General features: G+C 49.8%; 1 protein-coding gene across 2 annotated transcripts in view; it reads right to left on the reverse strand.

The window, feature by feature from the left end:
- SAV1 (salvador family WW domain containing protein 1) overlaps positions 1-26459 on the reverse strand; it is a 135850-nt gene that overhangs the window by 36255 nt on the left and 73136 nt on the right. The window contains exon 4 of one of the 2 annotated variants that reach the window (XM_069638962.1): positions 956-1096. The exons of the other annotated variant lie outside the window; for it this stretch is intronic. Within the exon in view, the coding sequence (XP_069495063.1) occupies positions 956-1096 (141 nt within the window). The remainder of the gene's footprint in view (positions 1-955; positions 1097-26459) is intronic. 2 annotated transcript variants of the gene reach the window in all.

Consider the following 26459-nt stretch of genomic DNA (forward strand, 5'->3'; position numbering starts at 1 on the left):
CTGTGTTGACCTTGACGGCCTCAAGGGACAGCCCTGGTGGGTCTAGGAGGAGCTGACAGACCCCTCCCGCCCAAAACAGTCCACCCAAAACAGTCCTTAGGAAGGAATCACCTGGGCGAGGTGCCTGCAAAAGAATCTGACTTACATGCACAGGGCACAAAGATCAAGCCTGTCGCGCCACAACAAAGTCCTTGACTGGAAGGGGAGTCACTGAAGAGGTCTTTCCAGCGACTGAACCTGGGTGGAATGCCGGAGAACCGAGCGTGTACCGTGGGCCGAACAGGAATCACACTGGTGTGTAAGCCCTTAACACTTCAGACAGAAGCTATGGTTTGGATGACTATTCTAAGCAGAGCTATTCATGGTTTAGAATATTAATGAAGATCCGATGATGGATAACACACGATGAATAATCTGACTTCCAATAATCTTGAAAATCAAATTGCACAATCAGCCACTGTCCTGAAGACAGAATATGCTGCAACAAGTATTTTAAAGGGACACTGTCAGTTTCAACAGAAACTGAAAATGTTCTTTTGGAATTTTAACATGAGACAGCCAGAGAGGTTTGTGCTATTTATGGTAGCTGTAGTTTTGATGCTAAACTGCGGTAGAGAGGAGGCTTGAGGAAGTCCCAAAGGGGAGTGTATATGGGAAGGAGAGGTCCACTCAGACCCTCTTTTCAAGAAGGAGAAACTTTTTTTTTTTTTAAATCAAATGTTTTAAAAAAATAACCTAAAATAGATTTGTGAAACATAAAAAAGTATTCCATGAGTAAAAAAACAATGCGGCTTTAACAATTTTAAATAAGAAAATCGTATTGAAAAGTTCCATATGTTCTGCACTGAGGCCCCTCCCCGTTTGACAAGAGCAGCATGCAAAATAATATGAGAAATGTGTCTTCCTCAAGTACAAGCGGTTTGTAAAGGGTCCACACAAATAAATTACTCCTTACCTCACTGGCGCCCGGGCGTAAACCTGTAACCAGTCAGGGACCTCTGCAGAATGATATGGATTAGCTGGCACTAACAGATGCTGCGGCTGCTGATATGTGACGGGGGGTGGAAGCGGAGGAGGCTGATCATATCGGGGAATGCTAAGGGGTTAATAAGGTGAAATGAATGTTAGGCATATAAAAAAAATGCGGTCAACACATTTTCAATTAATTTATTAATTTCTATAAATTAATGTCAACCTTTCCCAGAAAAAAAAGTGGATCAATTCAAAACTCTCAGCATAGGGCAAATTTCAAGGACCCGAAGATAAACAAAATATATCAGTTTTACTTTCTTTCCGTAACACTTCGTCCTCAGTATCCTTTACTCCATAATTCTGGGACGTCCCACATAATAGGGACGCAGGTTGGTGCAAGGAAGCATACAATATAACTTCTCGTAGCACCAGCACGGGTGCATGCTCCTGCCACACACACCCATGTGGCCCTCGCTACAACAGTCTAATGTATTTTAGCTGACATGAGGAAATGCATACAGGAGATTTGAGCACGATTTTAAACAGTGTAGTCTTGTCATAGGTTTAGTGTAAAAATACAGAAGCATCAACAGCAGGTCAGCAGAAAGGAACATTTGATTTGTATTCAAAAACACTAGCAAATACTCCTTTTGCCATCTTCTGTGCAAGTCCGGGCCTAGAGCTATATTATGTTTTGGTACACGGGGAGGGCACTATAAATATTGGTTCTGTGCTGCGATCTGGTGTCTGTACGCAATGTTCCAGTAAACTGCAAACAATGTCTGGTGGACTACGGGACCTAGCTGAATGTGGCTTCAGGGCAAGGCCGGATGCGCTTGTGGAAGTTTTGATATTCTCCGAGAATGTTGATAAATGTATATGCATCAGCAACCTACGAGCTTTATAAAGGGCGGTTATGAGAGGGATAGAGCAGAGCTGATTGGGATTGGAAGATGCTGTCGGGTTGAAGGCAGAGCCTGGTGTCTAAGCAAGCTGGAAAACATTCTCCATTCTGTTTTATAGAGGAAGGAGGGGTGCATTCTGCTCCTTTTTATGACTCGATATTTTGCAGCAGTAAAACAGGATTTTTGATTGCAGATGCTCTGAAAGCTTCCCTTTTCTTTTTGAGAGAACTATTCCTTTTTAATGGAGCTGTATAAGGAAGAACCAAGCCGTTAACTACTGCAGCTGAAAACCCATTGAGCAGGCTTATATTGGCTTAGGTTTGTACCATGGTTAATTCCAATTGACACTAAATCTCTTAAGGAAGGGTTACATACCTTAGAGACCATGATGAACCTTTAGGTCGTTTTAGGCATTGGATTTCATATTTTGTGGATTTTGTCATGGTTTTTAGATTGTACAACTCAACAAGTCTTCCTTGAGCTTCAGACTTTCAGCACTCTACTATGAGACTGTTGCGAGTATAGATGGTTTTACCGTTTTGAATATCACATTGAGAAGGAGAGGAATTGAAAATGCAGTTCATTTCATTAGGCTTTCTAGTGAGAATTGATGAGCACAAAATTGCCTTTGAAAAACTATTATGGTGTTTTGTTGGTCGATTTATTTAATGTAGAGATATATGCCAGAAAATAAGTGTATTGATAACCTTTCTCATGTTGCGTGGTTTATGTGTAGTCATAAAAATTGTGGCTATATTTTTCTATTACTCTTTTCTCTTAATAAAAAGAAATGCATTTTTTCAGGAGAGTGGGAGAGCTTCATTGAGTGTTCATTATTGAAAATGAATTGCTGAACATTCCTTTGCATGTGAATTAAGTGTGGGGCATCTATTTGACTTCAGGTACATTGCCTTACAAGTATATTGTGCATGCTGTAAGGAATTGGTTGGTAGGAGGTTTAACAGTAGTCCTCTATACATTACATGAAATTAGTAAATCATTCCTCTGGGGATGAGCGAGACTTGCTAGCCCACTGCAGGGGTTTATGGTCCACTCTCTCTTTGATACGCAGTAGCAGGAATATGTTTTTCTCTAACTATTCCAACCACAACCCCTACTGGGTGGGGTGGGGAGAACCCACTTCTCTCTAGGGTGGAGGAAAGGCGCTGGTTATAGTGGTGACAAAAATCACATCACGTCAGTCCTGTTTTATCATGTCGGATCTTGTGACCTATTAGCGGGGAAGGAGGGAGGGCATATGGAGTGAAGGGGACTGTCCATTGTGCAGTTGTCACTATGGTAACCTCTTGGTACTCTTACGTTGCTTTCCCCTTTCCTCCCCGATTCAGAGAGCTTCCAACATTCCAAGTTGATGGGGGTAGTTGATTTACTACAGTTACTGCTGTGCAAATACATTTTAAAGAATTGCTTACCTACAGGCAGCAGTGTTCCTGGAGCTAAGAGCTAGTGAACCAAAGAAAGGTTACTCAGTGTGGCGACTACTGAACTCCTGGTCCAAAGTCACCTCCCCTCCATACTCCTGGTATCCGACTGGAGATTTGTAGCACCATTAAGAAAATGCAATGCTTTAAAAAAAATTATTTTATTATTTTTTTTTTTTATTTATTTTGGTTGGCTGAATGTAGAACCTTTCAAAATGTACAATTTACAACAACAGATCAACAATACAACAGTAAAAATTCATCAATTCAATCATAATCTTATAAAAAAACTTAAAAAGAAAAACTTAACCCAACAAAATTTCAACATTCCCTCCACTGTATGGGAAATTGGCCTCTTCATTACCCCACCAACATGCTGGACCTCAATACAGTATGAATATTAAACACTTGGCGCCAAAAAAGGTGGTTCGGCTGGAATTACAGTATTAACAAATTGAACCAATGCGATTTGTGAAGACGCTCTCGCATTGGTTATAATGTAAGCCCAAATTTCCTCACAGGTTCGAGATGTAAAAAAATAACATTTGTTGAACAGTTGGTTCCGAATTGTATCGAGGGCAGGACACTCAACAACCAAATGGCACAATGTTTCCAATTGTATGGGATCCTTACAGTGCCAACAAAAGGTTTCATTTTTGGGAATAAGACGTCTCCTTCCTAGGATCTGCCTTGTAGCACATAAATTCAACCGAATGCGCAACATTTGGGATCTAACAAACTGGGAGGGACTTTTCACCAGATTGGGTTCCATGGTGCGTAATCTTTTATGAGCTTGCATTAAGATTTCACCATCCACATACGCTTGACATTGATTATGGGTATGTGACCAATCCGCCCAGTATAATTTATGCTTGGCTTTGGTAGGATTCAGTAGTAGAAGTTCAAGAGAGATATCAGCGCTGATTAAAGCTTCCGTTACATGCTCATTCCAGTTTTTTAGCAACATTAAGACAGGGAGTCAATAGTTTTGCAAGAATTCAACACATTTGGAACATTATCACTGATAATACATTTTCTATACAAAACAGAATTTCCACACCACCTGGGCATATAATGACAGAAAGCCTAATTCATGCCGGAGTAAAGGTAATGAGTACATTTGGGCAGTTTGAGAACTGTTTTCCAAAACTCTGATTCAAGGTGGTCCCAAAAAAGTCTTGCCTTCGGAGCTCTTGTTTCAGCTCTGTAGATCGTAATGGGAACCACTTTTATTTGATAAAAATGTACTATATGGGTTAAAGTGAATTTCCCATATCTATACAGCAAAATTTTAGCTTGCGACATTAATGAGTGCATTTTGGCATCCAAAAGGGCATCATAAATGCGCTAATTTTGCCACTCTGTATAGGGAAGGCCGAGGTATTTGTATTGGGACACTCAATACCTCCTGCTTTTGAAGAAACCATTTAAAGCTAGCTGTCTTTTTCTTAGCAAAGTGAACACACAAAACTATGAGTTTTAGCTAAATTGATGGATGGTTCTCAGACACATAACCTTGAAGTTTGTCCAACAGATTTTGCAGCCTACGCGGAGAGCAGGATAATAAGACAAGGTCATCGGCGTATAGGAGCCAAGTGATTTCCTGTGATCCTAGTTTGGGCGCATCAGCAATGGTATCTTCTAATTTCAGGCCTATATCCAACAAAAAAAGATTGAAGATCGTTGAGGCCAAAATGCACCCCTGCTTAAGTCCTCGGTGTGTTGGAATCGATTGCAGACAAAGTACCACCCAGAGAAAGTCTAACTTCCAAGGATGTACTCTTGTGCAACAATTTGATTAGTGTAAGTATGAACAACGGACAGCCATAAAGTTCCAATTTCTTGAAAAGCAACTGACGGTCGACAGAGTCGAATGCGTTGCTAAAATCAACAAAGGCAATATATACATTTTGTTTGAGGTTGGCATACTTAGACTTAATCAAATTGAGAATAAGCATATTGGGGGTCGTCTCCAGCCCCGAAACAAAGCCCGCCTGGAAGGGATCTCTCTTCCCTGCATTCTTAATCCAGTCGTTCAGATATTGTAGTATAATACGACTGAATAGTTTGCCCGGGGCATCTAACATTGCAATTGGACGGTAACTTTGGGGCTTATTGCAATCGCCTTTTCTTGAACAAAGGAATGATTATCGAATGTGTCCATGTTTTAGGGAGAGTTTGCGTGAAATTGATGTGTTGGTAAATCTGAAACAATATCTCAGTCCACAACTCCATATTAAACTTAAAAGGTCTTATTTGAAAGCCCATCGGGTCCTGGGGCTCTAGATCTGCTTAAAGATGAAATGTGGTAGCAAATGCCCGCTCTCAGTATCTGGAGGTAAAACGGTGGAGTGGGGGTCTCCTAATGAGTCGGGGAGGCTGAGACCGGACATGCATACAATTTCGAGAAATGCTCAATCCAGGCTGCTTCAGATACATTATGACTCTGAACTAGTGTTTGGGGTGTATTAATAGCCTCATTGAGAGACGTCCAGATTTGCACGGTGTTTTGATTACACAGCAATTTCAGCATATGCTCTCCGTCCTGTTGCCAAAGTGTGGCGCGATGTGTCCGCACCCAATTTCTATAATTAGTCTTTACTTTGGCCAGAGCAGCAATCCTAACATCTACAGGAAGTAAAGAAGCTCTACGCCTTAATGCTCGAAATAAATTCAGTTTTTTTTATTTTTGACCAGGATGTCAAATGTATGCCTTCTCGAGACTAGAGGTCTATTGGAAGTCTTCTTATTAACTACATGTCTCTGCATGAGATCGAAATAGCATGCATTAGTACCCTCCCCTATTAGTCACGAGTGGGCAAAAGCCGAAGTAAGGGAATTCGCAAATTGGATAAGGTTTTCTTCAGACCATTTGATCCGATTTACCGGAGGATTTGCTCTCACAGTTCGGCAGTATTTCATCAAGGAATTTGACTGCTCTCTACGCATAGAGTACCAGGAGCTATCTAGTAAGTTGTGATCACTATCAGCAACAGACTATCTGAAAATCATTAACCTGAGACATTAGTTTCGAGTCAACATACAGATAATCAATGATAGCTCCACCCTGCTCACGCTGCCAAGTAAAATTAGGGGGGGCTATCACCCACATGAGATCCACTGAGCATGATTAGACCACGGGATGTCATTAAATGTTTCCACTGTGCTTGCCTGATGGATTCGCCAACTTTGCCCGGAACAAATAAGTGCAAATTAAGATCACCAGCCAACACCAAATAAACACTATCAGGTAACATGATAACAAAATCTAGCAAACCCACAATGTCATGAAAAAATTTTGAATCATCAATTCCCTGACTGTTCCAATAGATGTTAACCAACGCGTACAGGGCAAGGCCAACTGATATTAAGTTGGTGATTGAGTTGCAATCATTTTAAGACCAGAACCAATTTTGATGCAAGTAATCAAACCCGCTATGGGACGACCCTTAGCCCCCTGCAAGGCTGGAGTAAAATGCATGATATGATCGTGCCAAACTGGAGACCTGGTCAGCCAAGTTTCTTGCAGAAAATGAGTTACTTAATTTAGAGTTGGGGTTATTAAACAGATGAGAATGCCCACGTGTATTCCACGAGGCAAACTTTACCAAATCGGACTCACACTGCCGCGTTAGTTAACTTTGTGTTTCACAGTTGGATTGCAAGGGTTGATCACGAGCCACACCATTAATTAGAATTGACTTAAGCGGTGTACATTTGTCAGCCTCAGTACTGAGGGTAGGACCCAGCAGCAGAATAAAGCCAAGGTCAAACAATTGATTCTTGGCAGCCCAAATGATGTTACGCACCAACCTTGAGCGTAACTTCAGACAAATAGTGGTTAGAATAGTTTCATTCATAAATTCAACTTGAGCAATATCAGCTGTTCCTATGTCCTCACGTTCTTTCACATCAGAAAACATTTCCAACACACTATGTCCGTTAGGAACGTATTGGGGATACAGTGCAGGGCGGCACCCAAGTATCAACGTGTTTACACTGGTGTCTTGATTAGAGTTTGGCACTGAGGTTTTCAAAGTTTGCTTACAAGTTTGGCTCACTTCAGACATTTTAGTTTTTGTTTGTTGTTTGGGAAGCAAAGATTGAAGTAACCAAGCAATCTCATCCCCCCTGCCTTCAGAAGGGTCATATCGGGATTGCCCCACAATATTTGAGTCCACGACCACTGCCTGATAATGGTTGCAACATTCCTTAAAGGGTGCATCTGGAGGAAAATGTTGTCTTTGCACCATCTTTGCCTGTCCCTTATAGTCATTCAAGGGCTTCATATTCGATTTTGAGACTACGGAAGACGGCCCCTTATCACAAAGGTCACAGCTTTAGGCATAGGGTTGGCACCTATTGAAGGCAACTGAACAAACTTGGCCATATAAGCGTCAACTTCCCTTCTAATTGCTTCTCGCCTATCACCCACTCCTAAGGAAGGCGAATTGGGCTTAGGCCCCGAAGAGGAGTCTGCTAGCCCTTCCTGCGTAGGAACGTTTGGGATAGTGTTCGAGTGAAGCTGAATAGCATCCACAAGGTTGTCCAAAGGGGCATATGGCTCCGTGTGGGGTAAAGCTTTTAACAGCCCCATCTTGATTTTTTTTAGATTGTTCAGTTCCACATATTTTTTTTTCACAATTGCCGCTGAGGCTGTAGAGACATTTTTAGTTGGAGTGTTCAAGGCTCTAATAAATTGCTTTGTAGAGCCAGTCGCTAGGTTTTTCTTGGCTTTTACGTTCTTAGATTTTGGCTTCAAAGAGTCGGCTGTGTTACTACTCTCAGTGTTATCCGAGACTAAAACCTTTTTCTTAGGGCAACCAATTACCCCTTTAGAAGGTTTGTCAAATATGGTATATATTTGCCTTTCCGTATGGTTGGGCAACTGAGGGGCGCTGTCAGCCCCCTCATTGCCAGACGAAAAGAGATCAGTGATTACTTCAGAAAAAAGGGGCACAGCAGAAGCCTCTTGACACTGGGCATGGATCATGTAATTGAATGGGGGGAAATTTAGTTATAGGCGAGGTGGCTCTGTCAGTATGAAGGACTCTTATTGGAAAAAGCGCTCTGGTCTCTTGACTACCACGTTCAATTTCCCCCACGCCTCTGGGCAAAGCTTGCCATGCCATGATAGAAGAAATCTGCGCGCTTTGTGCTGAGATTTTGTGGTGTTCATGGCTTCAAAGGCCAGATTCACCACTCTGTTTTCTCTGGGAGAGGGCGACCTATACTCTCCCCGTCTTACTTGCCTTGGTGTGGGTAACAAAAAGGAGGAAGAAATATTAGACTTTGCAGGGCTAATGGCAGGACACATTTGTCGAGAAGGATAACTTCTCAGAGATGGTTTGTGCGGAGTAATCAGTGTGCATGGAATCAAGATCTATCACCGCAGCATCAGCAGAAGAAATTGCAAAGCTCTTACTAATTGAGGTAGCAACTGAGGTCCCTCGTCCCACCATATTATTAGAAAGAGAGCATTTACAAATGGGTTTGAGCGTTGTTTGTGCATCATCTGCACCATCCATGCCAGTGCCCACACTAACAGTCAGTGCCTGTTTTGCAGAACAAACAGTGGGGGAGGTTGCAGTTGCAGGAAAGAATCCACGTATATCTGTGACACCCAAATCCTTTAGGGCTTTTGGACCAACAACAATGGATATCGCCGATAAGCGTTTTAGGGTGGAACAGTTTTTTTTAATTTTTTTTTTTTACAGAAAAAAAGCTTTTGTGCGAGGTTGTACGTACGTTTCTTTTCACCCTTCGCATTCACATTAGAACTAGAAGGTTGCACAGGCATATCTGTCCGTAGTGTGTAGTAGGGAGGTTTCATGCCTGGCAACAGGAAGTGCAATACAACAACGCTTTACAAAAATAAGAAAACAAATCACACAACGTTTCTCTCTCAAAAGTATTCAGGAAGCGTCAACAAACACTTATGCGCTTTTACCCATAGCAGCTCAAAAAGCGGGGACAGTCGCTTGAACAATACCGCTCACACAATGCTTCTCGCTCCAAGGAAAAAAGAAAAAGGCAATAACAAGCAGGGAGGGGTAGAGCCCGGAGCCACACCGCACAACGCCGCGGCGGAGTGACAAAGCGGGACTCAGCGTGGACTCAACGTGTGCGCGCGCATTGTGTGCGCGGGCTCCTACTTTTATAGCACGCCCCCTTGAGCGAGCTGTAAAGTAAAAGCGCCTATAAATAAAACAAAATAAATATGAGTATATGATTACTGGAAATATATTATAGTCCAGTATAGTCCAAAAGGAATCAGCAAAGAGTCAGCACCTTATGGGGCACGTAGTTTGAAATCCAGGAAAAAGCGCTGTGGAGCCGATCCAGCAAAGCAGGGGTCCTAGCAAAGGCAAAGCGGGACTCAGCGTGGACTCCACGTGTGCGATTTATATGCGGGCCCAGCACATGAAGGCCACAGGATCTGCCTCTCCAGGCCCTCCCTTTTAGTCCTTTTCCAACCGCTGAGGTTTGCTTCTGACAGAAAGTGAAGGCATTTTAGGGGGATGGAGGACAGACATTTGAATGAAAGGGGATTTAGGAGTACTGTAATCCCTACTGTGAGTAACTTTTCCCTTACACTTACGTCCCGTTTCCTCCATACTTCACCAATGGGTGGAAGTTCTTGGCTCATTAAGTGTGCATAAAGGTCTTTGGGGTGAGGTAGTTTTGTATTGTATAGATTAATCAGGACACAATCCAGCAGGAAATAGTTACTTTAAACGCCGGAGAACCTTTATTTGCACCCCTAAGGTCCCAAAGAACTGTGAAGACTTCCTTAAATCTTTGGTTCTGCCGAAAGAGAACTTTAGGGCTCTCTTGAATGAAAGACCATTTCAAGCTTAGAGTTCGGATTTGGAAAGAAAACCGGAAGAGGTCTCATGGTTCATATGGAACTCCGACACCATTTTTGGTAGGAAGGACAGTTGAGTGTGAAACACGACTATCTCAATGGCAGACAGACTGTGGTTATGTGCCTTTACATCACATTTTTTTCACCTAAAGGATTTGTCATCGAAGTTTTTTTACCCAATGTAGATACAGGAACTGATTCAACGAAAACCTGTATACCGAACTTTTTCTTCTTTTTTTATTGGGCCCCCACCAAATCCGTTTTCCGCCCTTTAACACCCCAAACATTCCCAAATAAATGCAACTCTAACTCACCACCCAAACATAAATACATGTATTTTTCACCTAAAAAAAATTCAGTGAAAGATTTTTTCGATGAATGCTTCAATCACAGAATTCTTCAACGCCGCCAAATCTTGCAGATCACCTATCCGCCTGGCTGATTTAACCCACTGGGAAGGTGACCTTCCCAGAAACCAACCTGCAGTCTGCAGAAGCCATTGGTTCAAAGTGTTTGTGACATTTGCAGAGTACCACATTAAGGTCCCGGAGGGAGGGAGGGACGGGGAAAGGGACCGTTGGAGGGAGGGAGTGAGGGACGGGGAAAGGGACCGTTGGAGGGAGGGAGGGACGGGGAAAGGGACCGTTGGAGGGAGGGAGGAAGGGAGGGACGGGGAAAGGGACCGTTGGAGGGAGGAAGGGAGGGACGGGGAAAGGGACCGTTGGAGGGAGGGAGGAAGGGAGGGACGGGGAAAGGGACCGATGGAGGGAGGGAGGGTGGGTTTGGAAGGGACGGAGGGAGGGAGGGTGGGTTTGGAAGGGACGGAGGGAGGGAGGGAGGGTGGGTTTGGAAGGGACCGAGGGAGGGAGGGTGGGTTTGGAAGGGACCGATGGAGGGAGGGAGGGTGGGTGGGTTTGGAAGGGACCGATGGAGGGAGGGAGGGAGGGTGGGTTTGGAAGGGACCGATGGAGGGAGGGAGGGAGGGTTTGGAAGGGACCGATGGAGGGAGGGAGGGTGGGTTTGGAAGGGACCGATGGAGGGTGGGAGGGTGGGTTTGGAAGGGACCGATGGAGGGAGGGAGGGTGGGTTTGGAAGGGACCGATGGAGGGAGGGAGGGTGGGTTTGGAAGGGACCGATGGAGGGAGGGAGGGTGGGTTTGGAAGGGACCGATGGAGGGAGGGAGGGTGGGTTTGGAAGGGAGGGAGGGAGGGTTTGGAAGGGACCGATGGAGGGAGGGAGGGAGGGAGGGTGGGTTTGGAAGGGACGGATGGAGGGAGGGTGGGTTTGGAAGGGACCGATGGAGGGAGGGGAAAGGGACGGACGGGAAAGGGACCGTTGGAGGGAGGGAGGGAGGGAGGGAGAAAGGGACCGTTGGAGGGAGGGGGAAAGGGACGGACGGGGAGAGGGACCGTTGGAGGGAGGGACGGGCGGGGAAAGGGACCGTTGGAGGGAGGGAGGGAGGGACGGGCGGGGAAAGGGACCGTTGGAGGGAGGGAGGGAGGGACGGGCGGGGAAAGGGACCGTTGGAGGGAGGGAGGGAGGGACGGGGAAAGGGACCGTTGGAGGGAGGGAGGGATGGGGCGGGGAAAGGGACTGTTGGAGGGAGGGAGGGATGGGGAGGGGGAAGGGACCGTGGGAGGGAGGGACGGACGGGGAAAGGGACTGTTGGAGGGAGGGAGGGAGGGAGGGAGGGATGGGGAAGGGGAAGGGACCGTGGGAGGGAGGGACGGACGGGGAAAGGGACTGTTGGAGGGAGGGAGGGAGGGAGGAACGGAGGGAGGGACAGGGGAAGGGACCGAGGGAGGGAGGAACGGAGGGAGGAACGGAGGGAGGGACGGGGAAAGGGACCGAGGGAGGGAGGGAGGGACGGGGAAAGGGACCGAGGGAGGGAGGGAGGGACGGGGAAAGGGACCAAGGGAGGGAGGGAGGGACGGGGAAAGGGACCAAGGGAGGGAGGGAGGGACGGGGAAAGGGACCAAGGGAGGGAGGGAGGGACGGGGAAAGGGACCGAGGGAGGGAGGGAGGGACGGGGAAAGGGACCGAGGGAGGGAGGGAGGGACGGGGAAAGGGACCGAGGGAGGGACGGCGAAAGGGACCGTTGGAGGGAGGGAGGAAGGGAGGGACGGGGAAAGGGACCGTTGGAGGGAGGGAGGAAGGGAGGGACGGACGGGGAAAGGGACCGTTGGAGGGAGGGAGGGAGGAAGGGACGGGGAAAGGGACCGAGGGAGGGAGGGAGGGACGGACGGGGAAAGGGACTGTTGGAGGGAGGGAGGAACGGAGGGAGGGAGGGACAGGGGAAGGGACCGAGGGAGGGAGGGAGGGACAGGGACCGAGGGAGGGACGGAGAAAGGGACCGAGGGAGGGAGGGAGGGACGGGGAAAGGGACCGAGGGAGGGAGGGAGGGAGGGACGGGGAAAGGGACCGAGGGAGGGACGGGGAAAGGGACCGAGGGAGGGACGGGGAAAGGGACCGAGGGAGGGAGGGAGGAAGGGACGGGGAAAGGGACCGAGGGAGGGAGGGAGGAAGGGACGGGGAAAGGGACTGTTGGAGGGAGGGAGGGAGGAACGGAGGGAGGGACAGGGGAAGGGACCGAGGGAGGGAGGGAGGGACAGGGAAAGGGACCGAGGGAGGGACGGGGAAAGGGACCGAGGGAGGGACCGAGGGAGGGACGGGGAAAGGGACCGAGGGAGGGAGGGAGGGAGGGACGGGGAAAGGGACCGAGGGAGGGAGGGAGGGACGGGGAAAGGGACCGTTGGAGGGAGGGGGAAAGGGAGGGACGGGGAAAGGGACCGAGGGAGGGAGGGAGGGACGGGGAAAGGGACCGAGGGAGGGAGGAGGGGAGGGACGGGGAAAGGGACCATTGGAGGGAGGGAGGGACAGGGAAAGGGACCGAGGGAGGGAGGAAGGGAGGGACGGGGAAAGGGACCGTTGGAGGGAGGGAGGAAGGGAGGGACAGGGAAAGGGACCGTTGGAGGGAGGGAGGAAGGGAGGGAGGGACGGGGAAAGGGACCGTTGGAGGGAGGGAGGAAGGGAGGGGTGGGGAAAGGGACCGATGGAGGGAGGGAGGAAGGGAGGGGTGGGTTTGGAAGGGACCGATGGAGGGAGGGAGGGTGGGTTTGGAAGGGACCGATGGAGGGAGGGAGGGTGGGTTTGGAAGGGACGGAGGGAGGGAGGGTGGGTTTGGAAGGGACCGATGGAGGGAGGGAGGGTGGGTTTGGAAGGGACCGATGGAGGGAGGGAGGGTGGGTTTGGAAGGGACCGATGGAGGGAGGGAGGGAGGGTGGGTTTGGAAGGGACCGATGGAGGGAGGGAGGGAGGGTGGGTTTGGAAGGGACCGATGGAGGGAGGGAGGGAGGGTGGGTTTGGAAGGGACCGATGGAGGGAGGGAGGGAGGGTTTGGAAGGGACCGATGGAGGGAGGGAGGGAGGGTTTGGAAGGGACCGATGGAGGGAGGGAGGGTGGGTTTGGAAGGGACCGATGGAGGGAGGGAGGGTGGGTTTGGAAGGGACCGATGGAGGGAGGGAGGGTGGGTTTGGAAGGGACCGATGGAGGGAGGGAGGGTGGGTTTGGAAGGGACCGATGGAGGGAGGGGAAAGGGACGGACGGGGAAAGGGACCGTTGGAGGGAGGGAGGGAGGGACGGGGAAAGGGACCGTTGGAGGGAGGGAGGGGCGGGGAAAGGGACCGTTGGAGGGAGGGAGGGGCGGGGAAAGGGACGGACGGGGGGAGGGACCGTTGGAGGGAGGGAGGGACGGGCGGGGAAAGGGACTGTTGGAGGGAGGGAGGGAGGGACGGGCGGGGAAAGGGACCGTTGGAGGGAGGGAGGGGCGGGGAAAGGGACCGTTGGAGGGAGGGAGGGACGGGCGGGGAAAGGGATCGTTGGAGGGAGGGAGGGAGGGACGGGCGGGGAAAGGGACTGTTGGAGGGAGGGAGGGAGGAACGGAGGGAGGGACAGGGGAAGGGACCGAAGGAGGGAGGAACGGAGGGAGGAACGGAGGGAGGGACCGAGGGAGGGAGGGACGGGGAAAGGGACCGAGGGAGGGACGGGGAAAGGGACCGAGGGAGGGAGGGGGAAAGGGACCGAGGGAGGGAGGGGGAAAGGGACCGAGGGAGGGAGGGGGAAAGGGACCGAGGGAGGGAGGGAGGGAGGGAGGGACGGGGAAAGGGACCGAGGGAGGGAGGGAGGGAGGGATGGGGAAAGGGACCGAGGGAGGGAGGGAGGGACGGGGAAAGGGACCGAGGGAGGGAGGGAGGGAGGGACGGGGAAAGGGACCGAGGGAGGGAGGGAGGGAGGGAGGGAGGGACGGGGAAAGGGACCGAGGGAGGGAGGGAGGGAGGGACGGGGAAAGGGACCGAGGGAGGGAGGGAGGGACGGGGAAAGGGACCGAGGGAGGGAGGGAGGGACGGGGAAAGGGACCGAGGGAGGGAGGGAGGGAGGGACGGGGAAAGGGACCGAGGGAGGGAGGGAGGGAGGGACGGGGAAAGGGACCGAGGGAGGGAGGGAGGGAGGGAGGGGGAAAGGGACAGAGGGAGGGAGGGAGGGAGGGACGGACGTGGAAAGGGACAGAGGGAGGGAGGGACGGGGAAAGGGACTGAGGGAGGGAGGGACGGGGAAAGGGACCGAGGGAGGGACGGGGAAAGGGACCGTTGGAGGGAGGGAGAAAGGGAGGGACGGGGAAAGGGACCGTTGGAGGGAGGGAGGGAGGAAGGGAGGGACGGGGAAAGGGACCGAGGGAGGAAGGGAGGGACGGGGAAAGGGACCGAGGGAGGGAGGGAGGGACGGGGAAAGGGACCGAGGGAGGGACGGGGAAAGGGACCGAGGGAGGGAGGGAGGAAGGGAGGGACGGGGAAAGGGACCGTTGGAGGGAGGGAGGGACGGGGAAAGGGACCGTTGGAGGGAGGGAGGGACGGGGAAAGGGACCGTTGGAGGGAGGGAGGGAGAGTGGGTTTGGAAGGGACCGATGGAGGGAGGGAGGGTGGGTTTGGAAGGGACCGATGGAGGGAGGGAGGGTGGGTTTGGAAGGGAGGGAGGGAGGGTTTGGAAGGGACCGAGGGAGGGAGGGAGGGTTTGGAAGGGACCGATGGAGGGAGGGAGGGAGGGTTTGGAAGGGACCGAGGGAGGGAGGGACGGGGAAAGGGACCGTTGGAGGGAGGGAGGAAGGGAGGGACGGGGAAAGGGACCGTTGGAGGGAGGGAGGAAGGGAGGGACGGGGAAAGGGACCGTTGGAGGGAGGGAGGAAGGGAGGGACGGGGAAAGGGACCGAGGGAGGGAGGGACGGACGGGGAAAGGGACTGTTGGAGGGAGGGAGGGAGGAACGGAGGGAGGGACAGGGGAAGGGACCAAGGGAGGGAGGGAGGAACAGGGAAAGGGACCGAGGGAGGGACGGGGAAAGGGACCGAGGGAGGGAGGGAGGGACGGGGAAAGCGACCGAGGGAGGGAGGGAGGGAGGGACGGGGAAAGGGACCGAGGGAGGGAGGGAGGGACGGGGAAAGGGACCGAGGGAGGGACGGGGAAAGGGACCGAGGGAGGGAGGGAGGGAGGGGCGGGGAAAGGGACCGAGGGAGGGAGGGAGGGAGGGGCGGGGAAAGGGACCGAGGGAGGGAGGGGCGGGGAAAGGGACCGAGGGAGGGAGGGAGGAAGGGACGGGGAAAGGGACCGAGGGAGGGAGGGAGGGACGGACGGGGAAAGGGACTGTTGGAGGGAGGGAGGGAGGGAGGGAGGAACGGAGGGAGGGACAGGGGAAGGGACCGAGGGAGGGAGGGACAGGGGAAGGGACCGAGGGAGGGAGGGAGGGAGGGACGGGGAAAGGGAGCGAGGGAGGGAGGGAGGGAGGGACGGGGAAAGGGACCGTTGGAGGGAGGGGGAAAGGGAGGGACGGGGAAAGGGACCGAGGGAGGGAGGGAGGGAGGGACGGGGAAAGGGACCGAGGGAGGGAGGGAGGGGAGGGACGGACGGGGAAAGGGACCGTTGGAGGGAGGGAGGAGGGGAGGGACGGGGAAAGGGACCGTTGGAGGGAGGGGGAAAGGGAGGGACGGGGAAAGGGACCGAGGGAGGGAGGGAGGGAGGGACAGGGAAAGGGACCGAGGGAGGGACGGGGAAAGGGAGGGAGGGAGGGAGGGAGGGACGGGGAAAGGGACCGAGGGAGGGAGGGACGGGGAAAGGGACCGAGGGAGGGAGGGAGGGAGGGAGGGACGGGGAAAGGGACCGAGGGAGGGAGGGAGGGAGGGACGGGGAAAGGGAGGGAGGGAGGGACGGGGAAAGGGACCGAGGGAGGGAGGGAGGGACGGGGAAAGGGACCGAGGGAGGGAGGGAGGGACGGGGAAAGGGACCGAGGGAGGGAGGGAGGGACGGGGAAAGGGACCGAGGGAGGGAGGGAGGGACGGGGAAAGGGACCGAGGGAGGGAGGGAGGGTGGGACGGGGAAAGGGACCGAGGGAGGGAGGGAGGGAGGGACGGGGAAAGGGACCGAGGGAGGGAGGGACGGGGAAAGGGACCGAGGGAGGGAGGGAGGGACGGGGAAAGGGACCGAGAGAGGGAGGGAGGGACGGGGAAAGGGACCGAGGGAGGGACGGGGAAAGGGACCGAGGGAGGGAGGGAGGGACGGGGAAAGGGACCGAGGGAGGGACGGGGAAAGGGACCGTTGGAGGGAGGGAGGAAGGGAGGGACGGGGAAAGGGACCGTTGGAGGGAGGAAGGGAGGGACGGGGAAAGGGACCGAGGGAGGGACGGGGAAAGGGACCGAGGGAGGGAGGGAGGGAGGAAGGGAGGGACGGGGAAAGGGACCGAGGGAGGGAGGGAGGGAGGGAGGAAGGGAGGGACGGGGAAAGGGACCGTTGGAGGGAGGGAGGAAGCGAGGGACGGGGAAAGGGACCGTTGGAGGGAGGGAGGAAGCAAGGGACGGGGAAAGGGACCGTTGGAGGGAGGGAGGAAGCGAGGGACGGGGAAAGGGACCGTTGGAGGGAGGGAGGGTGGGTTTGGAAGGGACCGATGGAGGGAGGGAGGGTGGGTTTGGAAGGGACCGATGGAGGGAGGGAGGGTGGGTTTGGAAGGGACCGATGGAGGGAGGGAGGGTGGGTTTGGAAGGGACCGATGGAGGGAGGGAGGGAGGGAGGGTGGGTTTGGAAGGGACCGAGGGAGGGAGGGTGGGTTTGGAAGGGACCGAGGGAGGGAGGGAGGGAGGGAGGGTGGGTTTGGAAGGGACCGATGGAGGGAGGGAGGGTGGGTATGGAAGGGACCGATGGAGGGAGGGAGGGTGGGTATGGAAGGGACCGATGGAGGGAGGGAGGGTGGGTATGGAAGGGACCGATGGAGGGAGGGAGGGTGGGTATGGAAGGGACCGATGGAGGGAGGGAGGGAGGGTTTGGAAGGGACCGATGGAGGGAGGGAGGGTTTGGAAGGGACCGATGGAGGGAGGGAGGGAGGGTTTGGAAGGGACCGATGGAGGGAGGGAGGGTTTGGAAGGGACCGATGGAGGGAGGGAGGGTTTGGAAGGGACTGATGGAGGGAAAGAGGGAGGGTTTGGAAGGGACCGATGGAGAGAAGGAGGGAGGGTTTGGAAGGGACCGATGGAGGGAGGGGCGGGGAAGGGACCGATGGAGGGAGGGGCGGGGAAGGGACCGATGGAGGGAGGCGCGAGGGAAGGTGTTAGGGCGTTTAACTAAAGTCCACCTCTGGTAGGACTGTAGAAGACGCACTCTTAGATGTACAGGGCTCTAACTCTTAGGTTTGTTTGGCCTGAAATACCCAACAGATTTGGAAGCTATGGCCGAACAGCCAGGCTTAGTCTAGAAGGGAGGAGGGCTGTGGGTAAGTACAAAGACCTCAGAGCACCCTTATAGTTAAGAATATACTTACAGATTGTGGTATTATGACAATATGGTTATTTATTATAAACACTAAGGCAACTAACACATTCATAGAATTACAGGCAAGTAAACTTATTCACATATATACAAGTCCTTGGTTGAGCATTACTCAATTCACTGGTAGACTTTCGATGATAAAACAAGCAAGTAGTCAGAGTAAAGTAACAAGGATGCTAGTAAGCAACTTCTAGGCATCTTAAAAAGTCCAGCCATATCTGGGGATGAGAGTCTCAAAGTCAGTTGGGACACTGGGTGCCCAGGGCCCATGGGCGGAACAACAAATGATGGCAGAAGCTGGCAGGATTCTTTAATGTTGCAGGTAGGTAAAATGTTTGTTATAATGAGGATTCAGAGAGGTCAGATGTAGCCCAAAGGACTGATGTCCTTAGGCCTGGGAGTACACCAATGGGCTGTCGATCCCAAAGTTTTTTAAGACGCTCAGGAAGAGTACAGATCAACAGAGCAAGCACCCAGGTGAACACCTAGGAGCAGAACAGTACCTTTTCTGATGAAGAGCAACAATGTCACTGGCGGGACCCCAAGGTGAGGAGACAGCAGCTCCTGTTCGGATTCTTGGCCTGGAGGCTGAAGAAAGAACTTTTGGCGGTAGCAGACTGTCTGCTTCTTCGGATAGGACGTCCAGCAGGCAATCTTCAGAATAAAGGCTTGATGGAACTAGACACAGGCTTCGGCTCAGCGATGGTTGTCGCATCGCAGTTCTCTTGGTTTCTCGGTCCCAGACTTGGTAGAGGAGGCATCTCAAAAGGAGAACGCCACTGCAGGCCCACAAGGATGCCCACAAGGTTCCAGCCAAAACTGGGCTTCAGGAGACAAGGCAGAGCAAAATGGTCCAGGTCCCAGGGTATTGGGAGATTGCAGGTCAGACGCTCTTAGAGGGACGGCACAAAATGCAGTTGGTCTTGGGACTGGTTAGGCCCACCAGTCCAAGGGAGGAAGTCGTCAAGTCTGGATCTTCCATTTCTATCAGAAGAGGAGGTTGGAGCAACAGCAGTTACTCAGCAGTCACTGGAGGTGGCTACAGAAGTCATCCTTCTTCAGAGTCTTCTTTCCATTGGTTGACACTGCCTTTCTACTCTGGGGCCCCTTGGCTTTAATGCAGGAAAACGAGCGGGATTCAACAATCACCATTCAAACCTTCATGCACATCTGGGGGATGGCTTGTCCAAAAGGACAGCCGGCCTCCCAGTTTGAACTGGATCCAGGCAAACAATGCAGGACAAAGACCAGGGGATTTTTTGTCACCACCCCCACTTACTGTCCTTTCAGGCACGCAGAGAACCTTGGCAAAGACAAAAGACTTAGCAGAACCTCCCCCACCCAAGTAAGTAGAAGTAGGCTCAAGAAAGGAAAAGTCAACAAGAGTTGTACAAAAAAAAAATGTAAAAAAAATACAGCCATCATTTTAGGTCAATGGTGACCCATGTGTCCCTTACTGCAGCTCCGATAGCAGCCTGCGTGTAAAGTTCACAAAAAGTCAGTAGTAGAAATCATCCAGAAGTCACTCAGACGAACTCGTCACTGAAACTAGAATGAAGTGGAAAAGGGGATACTTTGTGTCCCCTCAGCAATCCACCACATAAGGTGGGGTGTGCTGATGCCACAATATAAAAGCCAGGTAGGCTAAAAAGTAACCCCCTACCCTCGGTAATGTTTGTTATCACAAGGAAAATAAAAAGGGCAGCTCAAGGATCTCCCAGCAACACGAAGTGCTGTGTGATAAAATAATACAATTGCAGATGCCTTAAAAGTTGGAGAAAAGTACGACTCCAAAAAGATAGAACCAAAAAGCTTGAAAAACGTTCCCAAAGCTAGAGTAAAAAGTTCTGACTCACTCAAGAGAACTGGTAAAAAAAATCCAAGAGTCCGGCAAAAAGTACTTGAGGACTCACAAGTGGGGAGAATTGCACCTAAAAAGGAAATTCTACCGAAACAATGGAAGGAAGGGAACGATGGAGGGAGGGGCAGGAGAATGGAACAACGGAGGGAGAGGCGGGAGAAGGGAACAATGGAGGGAGGGGCGGGAGAAGATGGGGTCAGGGTCAAGGAAAATGGGGCAGGGACAGGGAAAATGGGGCAGGGGCAGGGAAAATGGGGCAGGGCCAGGGAAAGATGGGGGCAGGGTAAGGGAAAGATGGGGGCAGGGAAAGATGTTTCTGCAGCTTTTGACACTGGCGATTAGCCCACCCTGCTCACAGCCCTCACTACTCCGCGGTTTTCTGATTCTATTGTTCACTGGTTTCACTCATTTTTTTTACTGCTCCCATTCAGTTTCCGGGGCAGGTCAAACATCCCCTCATTGTCTTCTCTATGGCGTGCCCCAAGGCCCGTACTCGATCCATTGCTCTCCAACATCTACACTATCCCTCTCTTTTCACTCATTCTTTTAATCTATCCTCATACTTCTATGCAGACACTCCAGTTTTCTTTTCCTTCACGTCTTTCTCCGATAGACTTCATTCCTCGATCTCAGGTGGCCTTTCTGCTGAACAAACCCAGATGTCTTGCTTCTTACACTTTAATCCCTCCAAAACCGAGGTCCATTAATTCTCCCCCCCGCCCCCACAATTATCTCCATTTTCTTTCTTCTATTCCTCTGCTCGTAACCATGGTGTTCTTCGACTCCCCACTCTCTTTCTCCACTACAGCTCGTACTTGCCTTCTCCACGTATACATTAGTCAGATCCACCCAGGTTAGTCTTTCCAAGCCACTAAACCTCACGTCACTACCACAATTTTTTCTCACCTCCATTATTTCACGCCCCTTCCCTCAACCCATCTTACCCCTCTTCGTTCAGTCTATAATTCCGCTATCCTTATTCTTTTCTCACTATCCCCGAGTTCGTTAATTTCCTCATCCTGCTGAGCATCTCTTCTTCCATATGACTCTGTTCATAATTTTCTTTGTACAGTTAAGTGCTACCAGTGCTTGGCCCCTCCCCATCTTCCTCATCTCATCTCCTCCTACTCCCTGGATTGCTCCTTTCGTTCACATCTATACCTTTTAGCTTCCCTTAAATTGCCCCTTATTAGCTTTTCCGTTCTCTCCTTGTCCCCAAGCTATGGAATTCTTTGACAATCGCTCATCTCTTCCGTTATCGTCTGAAAACTCAACCACTTACATCTGTTGTCACCCTAATAACCCCCTTAACTTTTTATTTATTTATTTATTTATTTGGGTAGCAAAAACTAATTTACACCTTAACAAATAATACATGGCACATATAAATCATGTAAAAATATCATAAAACAGCATAATTAATCAATACTTGCACAGCCAAAAGATAATAAAAACATTAAACATAACCCCCTTAACAGTTATAATTTTAATCTTTAAATATGGCTGTACCATATTTTGTAAAACGTAAGCTGTGCTTCGGGGAAAGCACTATATAAATCCCCAAAAATATAAACACAAATCTAAAAATAAAAACATGTCCACTTGCTTTCATACTGCTGACGTATAAATGCTTTTCTGGCTGCGTGAAAAACTGCCAAATTCTATTCTGATAATCCAAGAATGCCACAGACTAGCTGCTCAGGATCAAGTCCGCTAACCACATCCATAGAGGGGAGGGGTGGCGCACTGTTCCCTTCATCTCCCCTCTCCCTGTATTGGCTGAGGGGATTTAGGGAGACAAGGAGAGTAAGAGGGCCTCCTGTTTCAGCCTCATAAGATAGGACCAGTAAATTTGAGTTTTCCACTACGGGGCTATTAATATTAGATCCTATCCTGTGATGTTCGCTTTGTCATGTCTGCTGTTTGCCATTAAAGACGTTTACCAACCATTCTGACTGCATTATTTGGAGATGTTTTCCGCATCAAATTTGGTGCCTAGATGTCAGCTCTTACTGCCCTGTAGGGAAACCTGGAGGTTGCTCGGCACGAATATCAACAATCCCAGGCCTAAGGTAAGCGAAGACTATTGTCGAAATGAGGTAGGCATGCTCATTGATTTCGGGGACTAGGCAGGAAGTCAAGAAAGTAAACGATAAGGAGAGTTGGTAAATGTATTTAATAGGTTGTGATGTGCTATTTGTAATCGTTTGTCTCTGGTAATAAGGAAATAGGAGGGAAGGTATCCCTCTTAACCTTCCCTCCTATCTGGATAAATATAGGAATGGAACGGCTGGCCCCCATATACAAAATAAATGGAATGAAATGTAACTACCATGCAAGTTTTTGCATGCACAATGCTAGGAAATTATTATAACAAATAGAGTAGGGAGAGAAGAGCTCTTGGGTGCAGGAGACTGGATCCCAAAAAAAAATAATATATTGAATGAAAGATTTGCTGTCTTGTCCATCAAAACGTTCCTACCAGGAAATTAAGTGTGCGTTCAATGACATGGCACAATTCGTTAAGAGGCTTTGATCGCACGCAAAAAAAAAACAAAATAATTAAGAAATTGGATAGGCTTTTATTTCCTTTTGATGTGTCTGTTTCCTGTGTCTTTTTCCCTACCGAGTCTCTGAAAAAAAACCTACTTGAACTGGGTACGAATAATAGTGGTGGGGGGGGGGGCGCGGGGTCATGAAATATGACAGAATGCTCAATGCATGAAACATGGTTAACAGGATGAGGTAATACGTAACCAATGGCTAATCAGGAAGGAATTTGTGCAGTTCAAATGGGGTACTGAATAGCAAAATTTAAGTGATTACAACCAAGCTCCCGAGGGTGTTAATAATTTGCACTGTGGGAAAGTGGCTGGGACTGCCTGAAAGAAGCCATTCCTCGTGTTCCCCTGTGAAAATAGGTTTGAGGAGATCTAGTCAAGTACCAAATCCTCCTAAAGGAAGTCCAGCACACTTAATGATCACACATTAGTCTGTTCTGGACAAACAGCATTATCTTACTTGTGATGACCTGGGGAAGTAGCTCCCAAAATTAGGCAATTTTGACCTGCACTGTATTATTCATTTGCGCGTAGCTTTGGAAGCCAAAGGAGCAAAAGTCCATCAGCAACAGTGGGATTATTTCTATGATTGATACAGTGAAACTACAAAGCGACATTCTGAATCAAATGTCTGTGCATTTAGAGATGTGCAGGCGAAATTAAAAGAACAGATAAAAGAATTGAAAACTGAACATTCTAATTTGGAAGTGCCTAAACATTTTTAAAAAAGGATATAATCCTGCAGATTCAGTTTTGCAAGGGGTACCACCACTGAAAGTGCACCCGGGGTTATTTTAGATGGATAAAATCCTACTATTTTGCATTTCGTACGGAACAGCGACTTGCCCGATTTCAAGTTCCAGCCTTGGCTCCTACACTGCACCAGGATGAGCAGAGTGACTCAAAGTCTGGATTTGACGTTAAGTGATCCACCTACATATAGGTCAGATGACGTCTCTGCCTATACAATGAATAACTAGTCCCTCCCCATCCTTGGAAGAAAATGGATTGGTCAAAGATGAATGCATGTAAACTATCGAAGGGTGAAATGCCTGCAGATTTTCTCAAACGTTATCAGTATTCTGAAGGCTTCTCAAACAGCCCGCAAGATGTGGTGTCATAATTTGTTTTGTGACTGCAGCCAAAGGTGGCAGAAGGGATCAAATCTGTACTTAATGGTTGGGAAGGAAAGAACTTAACTGAAAAGGTACTGTTAGCTGCCCATCAATTTTTATGATAAAGTTTAAAGACAGAAGTAAAATATCAAAGCAAATCTAATAGCGCTGCAAATACAACAGCTAAAGCCTCCCAAGAGAAGGGGAGGGTTTAGGGAGAAGGCTGGGTTGATTATGGGGGTCGGGGAAGAGGTGCTTCAGCTCCGCAATGATAGAGGATTTGTTCAGTGACCCACAGACCTCCAGGTAAGGCGATTACCATGCCTTTTTACGCACAGAAATCTCGTCAATACGGCCCTTTTAATTCTCCCTTGCGTACAGCTTATGGAGGCCATTTATGGCAGCAGCCACATAAATCATGGAGCTCACTGGAAAGCCTGGCCAGCAGCAGCTTGCAAACCCACTCCTTACTTTAGCAAAAATCAACAGTTCCTTGAAAGAAGCAACTCGAGTCCTGGTCTGTTTATTTCTTCAACACTCTCCTCTGTTAATAATTCTATCAAGAAAATACTTTGAGTAATGAAGATAGTTTGTGTTTTGTTCACTTTGTTCAACTGCCTCCATTTTGTAGGTTGCAGTGTTATTAAGCATTTTGAATCACGAACATGCTTTTCACATTGCTTTAGGACACGACGAATTGTGTAAAATGAAAATTGTCTTAAACTAGAGCTGAATGTTTTCTTTAATTTTCCTCTGCTTTAATCAGAGGCAGCACATTTACAGCAGCATTGGCATTTCACGCTTTGCTTTCTTTTCATCAAAGAAGCACATCAATTGCATTTAATGGCTTGGGGTTCTTGATGACGTTTTAGAAGAAACTCCCAGCATGCAGTTGTTTGTGTTTTTTTGAGAAGACCAAGTTACTTATTCTGGTAACGTTCTTTCGACTGGATGTTCTTCCCACGTATTCCTTATCTTTGATATTTCCAATATCCAGCATTGCTGCTTCGGCAAAACATTTCAGCAGGGGACGCTGTGCGTCGATGCCTTTCGACTACGTCCCTCGGAGGCCTCCATCTCGATGTTGACATCACCGCAGGTATATGTAGCATGCGCAGTGCCCGTTGGGCTTCAATTCAGTTTTTACGAGTGAAGGCTTTATCTTGAACCTGACGGTTACTCCTCCTGAGAGAGCGTAGACTGTAACCGCAAGGGAAATTCTACTGCGGGGTAGGTTGGGAGGGGCGATAAGGAATATGTGGGAGGAACATCCAGTCAAAAGAATGTTGCCAGGGGTAAGTAACTTGTTCTTTGAATGGATTGTGTCCTCCCACGTATTCCTGATCTTTGATACACTCCCAAAAGCAGTTTTTAGAATTTTGAGAAGGGAGTCCGAATTTTATATGCCATTTGAATGGTTTTCAAGGATGTGTGTGCACGGAATGCAAAACTGCTTTGCCAAATTGAGTTTTCTGACCTGAAGAGTCTAAACTATAAAGTTAGTGAAGGTGTGTACAGGTGACCATGTGGCAGCTGCACATGTTTCCTTTATTGCTACTCCCTTCTGTAAAGCAGAGGAAGTTGCCATGCCTATGATAGAATTAGACCGTGGGCTTTCTGAGCATCTTTTCCCTCCAGTTTGTAGCATTCTGATATTGACAAAATAATCCATCTACATAGTGTTCGTTTGGTAATAGCCATACCCAATTTGTGACCCGAGTAGCCCACGAACAATTGGTCAGCCTGTCTAAACTTTGTCATTCTAGATATGTAAAAGCTCAGTGCACGTTTAGGGTCAAGCCTGTGAAGTCTTCCCTCTTCCTTCTCAGGATGTGGAGGAGGGTAAAAAGAAGGTAAAGTTATCTTTTGTGTGAGATGAAACTCAAATTTTGGGTAGAAAAGTGGGTTCACCTTCAGCACCACTTTTATCTTTGTAAAAGACTGTAATAAGGCTTGCAGGATAAAGCCTGTAGCTCACTTATCCTTCCGGCAGAGCTAAGAAGATTGTTTTTAGGGTTAGCAGCAGACAGGAGTGTAATGGCTCGAAAAGGCCCCTCCCCGCCCCCCATCATAAACTTCAACACTAAGTTGATATGCCAAACTGGGACTTGAAAAAAGGATTGGAGGGAAAACATGTCTCAGACCCTTTAAAAATGGTACTATTAAAAAGTTATTTTAAAGTAAGAAACTTCTTCTGAAGTGCGCTTGAAAATCAAAAGCGCTGCTAAGTATCCCTTGATGGTACCAATCTGGAGCTCCAGATTAGCCAGATTTAACAAAAAGGATAACACCATTGGTGTATTACATGTAAAGGGATCAACATTTTTATCTCTACACCAGCTGCAGAACTTATTCCAACGGCAGCGGTACAAAGATTTAGTTGCTGGCCTTCTGGCGGAAAGCAAAATCTCCATTACGTCATCCAGGAGGTCCCAATACTTGTATCTCAGCCTTTCAGAAACGATGCGTGAAGGCTGAGCGTCCCGATATCCGGATGGAGGACCCGACACTCCTCTCGCGAGAGAAGGTCCTCTCTTTGTGGAAGAAATACTGGAGGGCAGATGGACATGTCCAGAAGGTCCGGGTATCACGTCCTGGCCCAATCTGGAGCCAGTAGATCATGGATTTCCTGAACTTTCTCAACCTCCTGATTACATGAGGAATGACGGGGACTGGAGGAAACGCATACAGGAGTGGAAAGTTCCAGTCCACCACAAACGCATCTCCTAGAGCTCCTCTTGGGGGAAATTCCCTGGAGCGTTGGCACCGGTTGCGAATAGATCCACTTGAGGGGTTCCCCAAAGGATTAAGATATCTTGAGACTTCCTGAGCTAGTTCCCACTCGTGGGAGACTGTGCTCTGCCTGCTCAGAGCT

The sequence above is a fragment of the Ambystoma mexicanum genome, chromosome 14 (assembly GCF_040938575.1).
Source record: "Ambystoma mexicanum isolate Mex_15411 chromosome 14, UKY_AmexF1_1, whole genome shotgun sequence".
Taxonomy (NCBI): Eukaryota; Metazoa; Chordata; class Amphibia; order Caudata; family Ambystomatidae; genus Ambystoma; species Ambystoma mexicanum.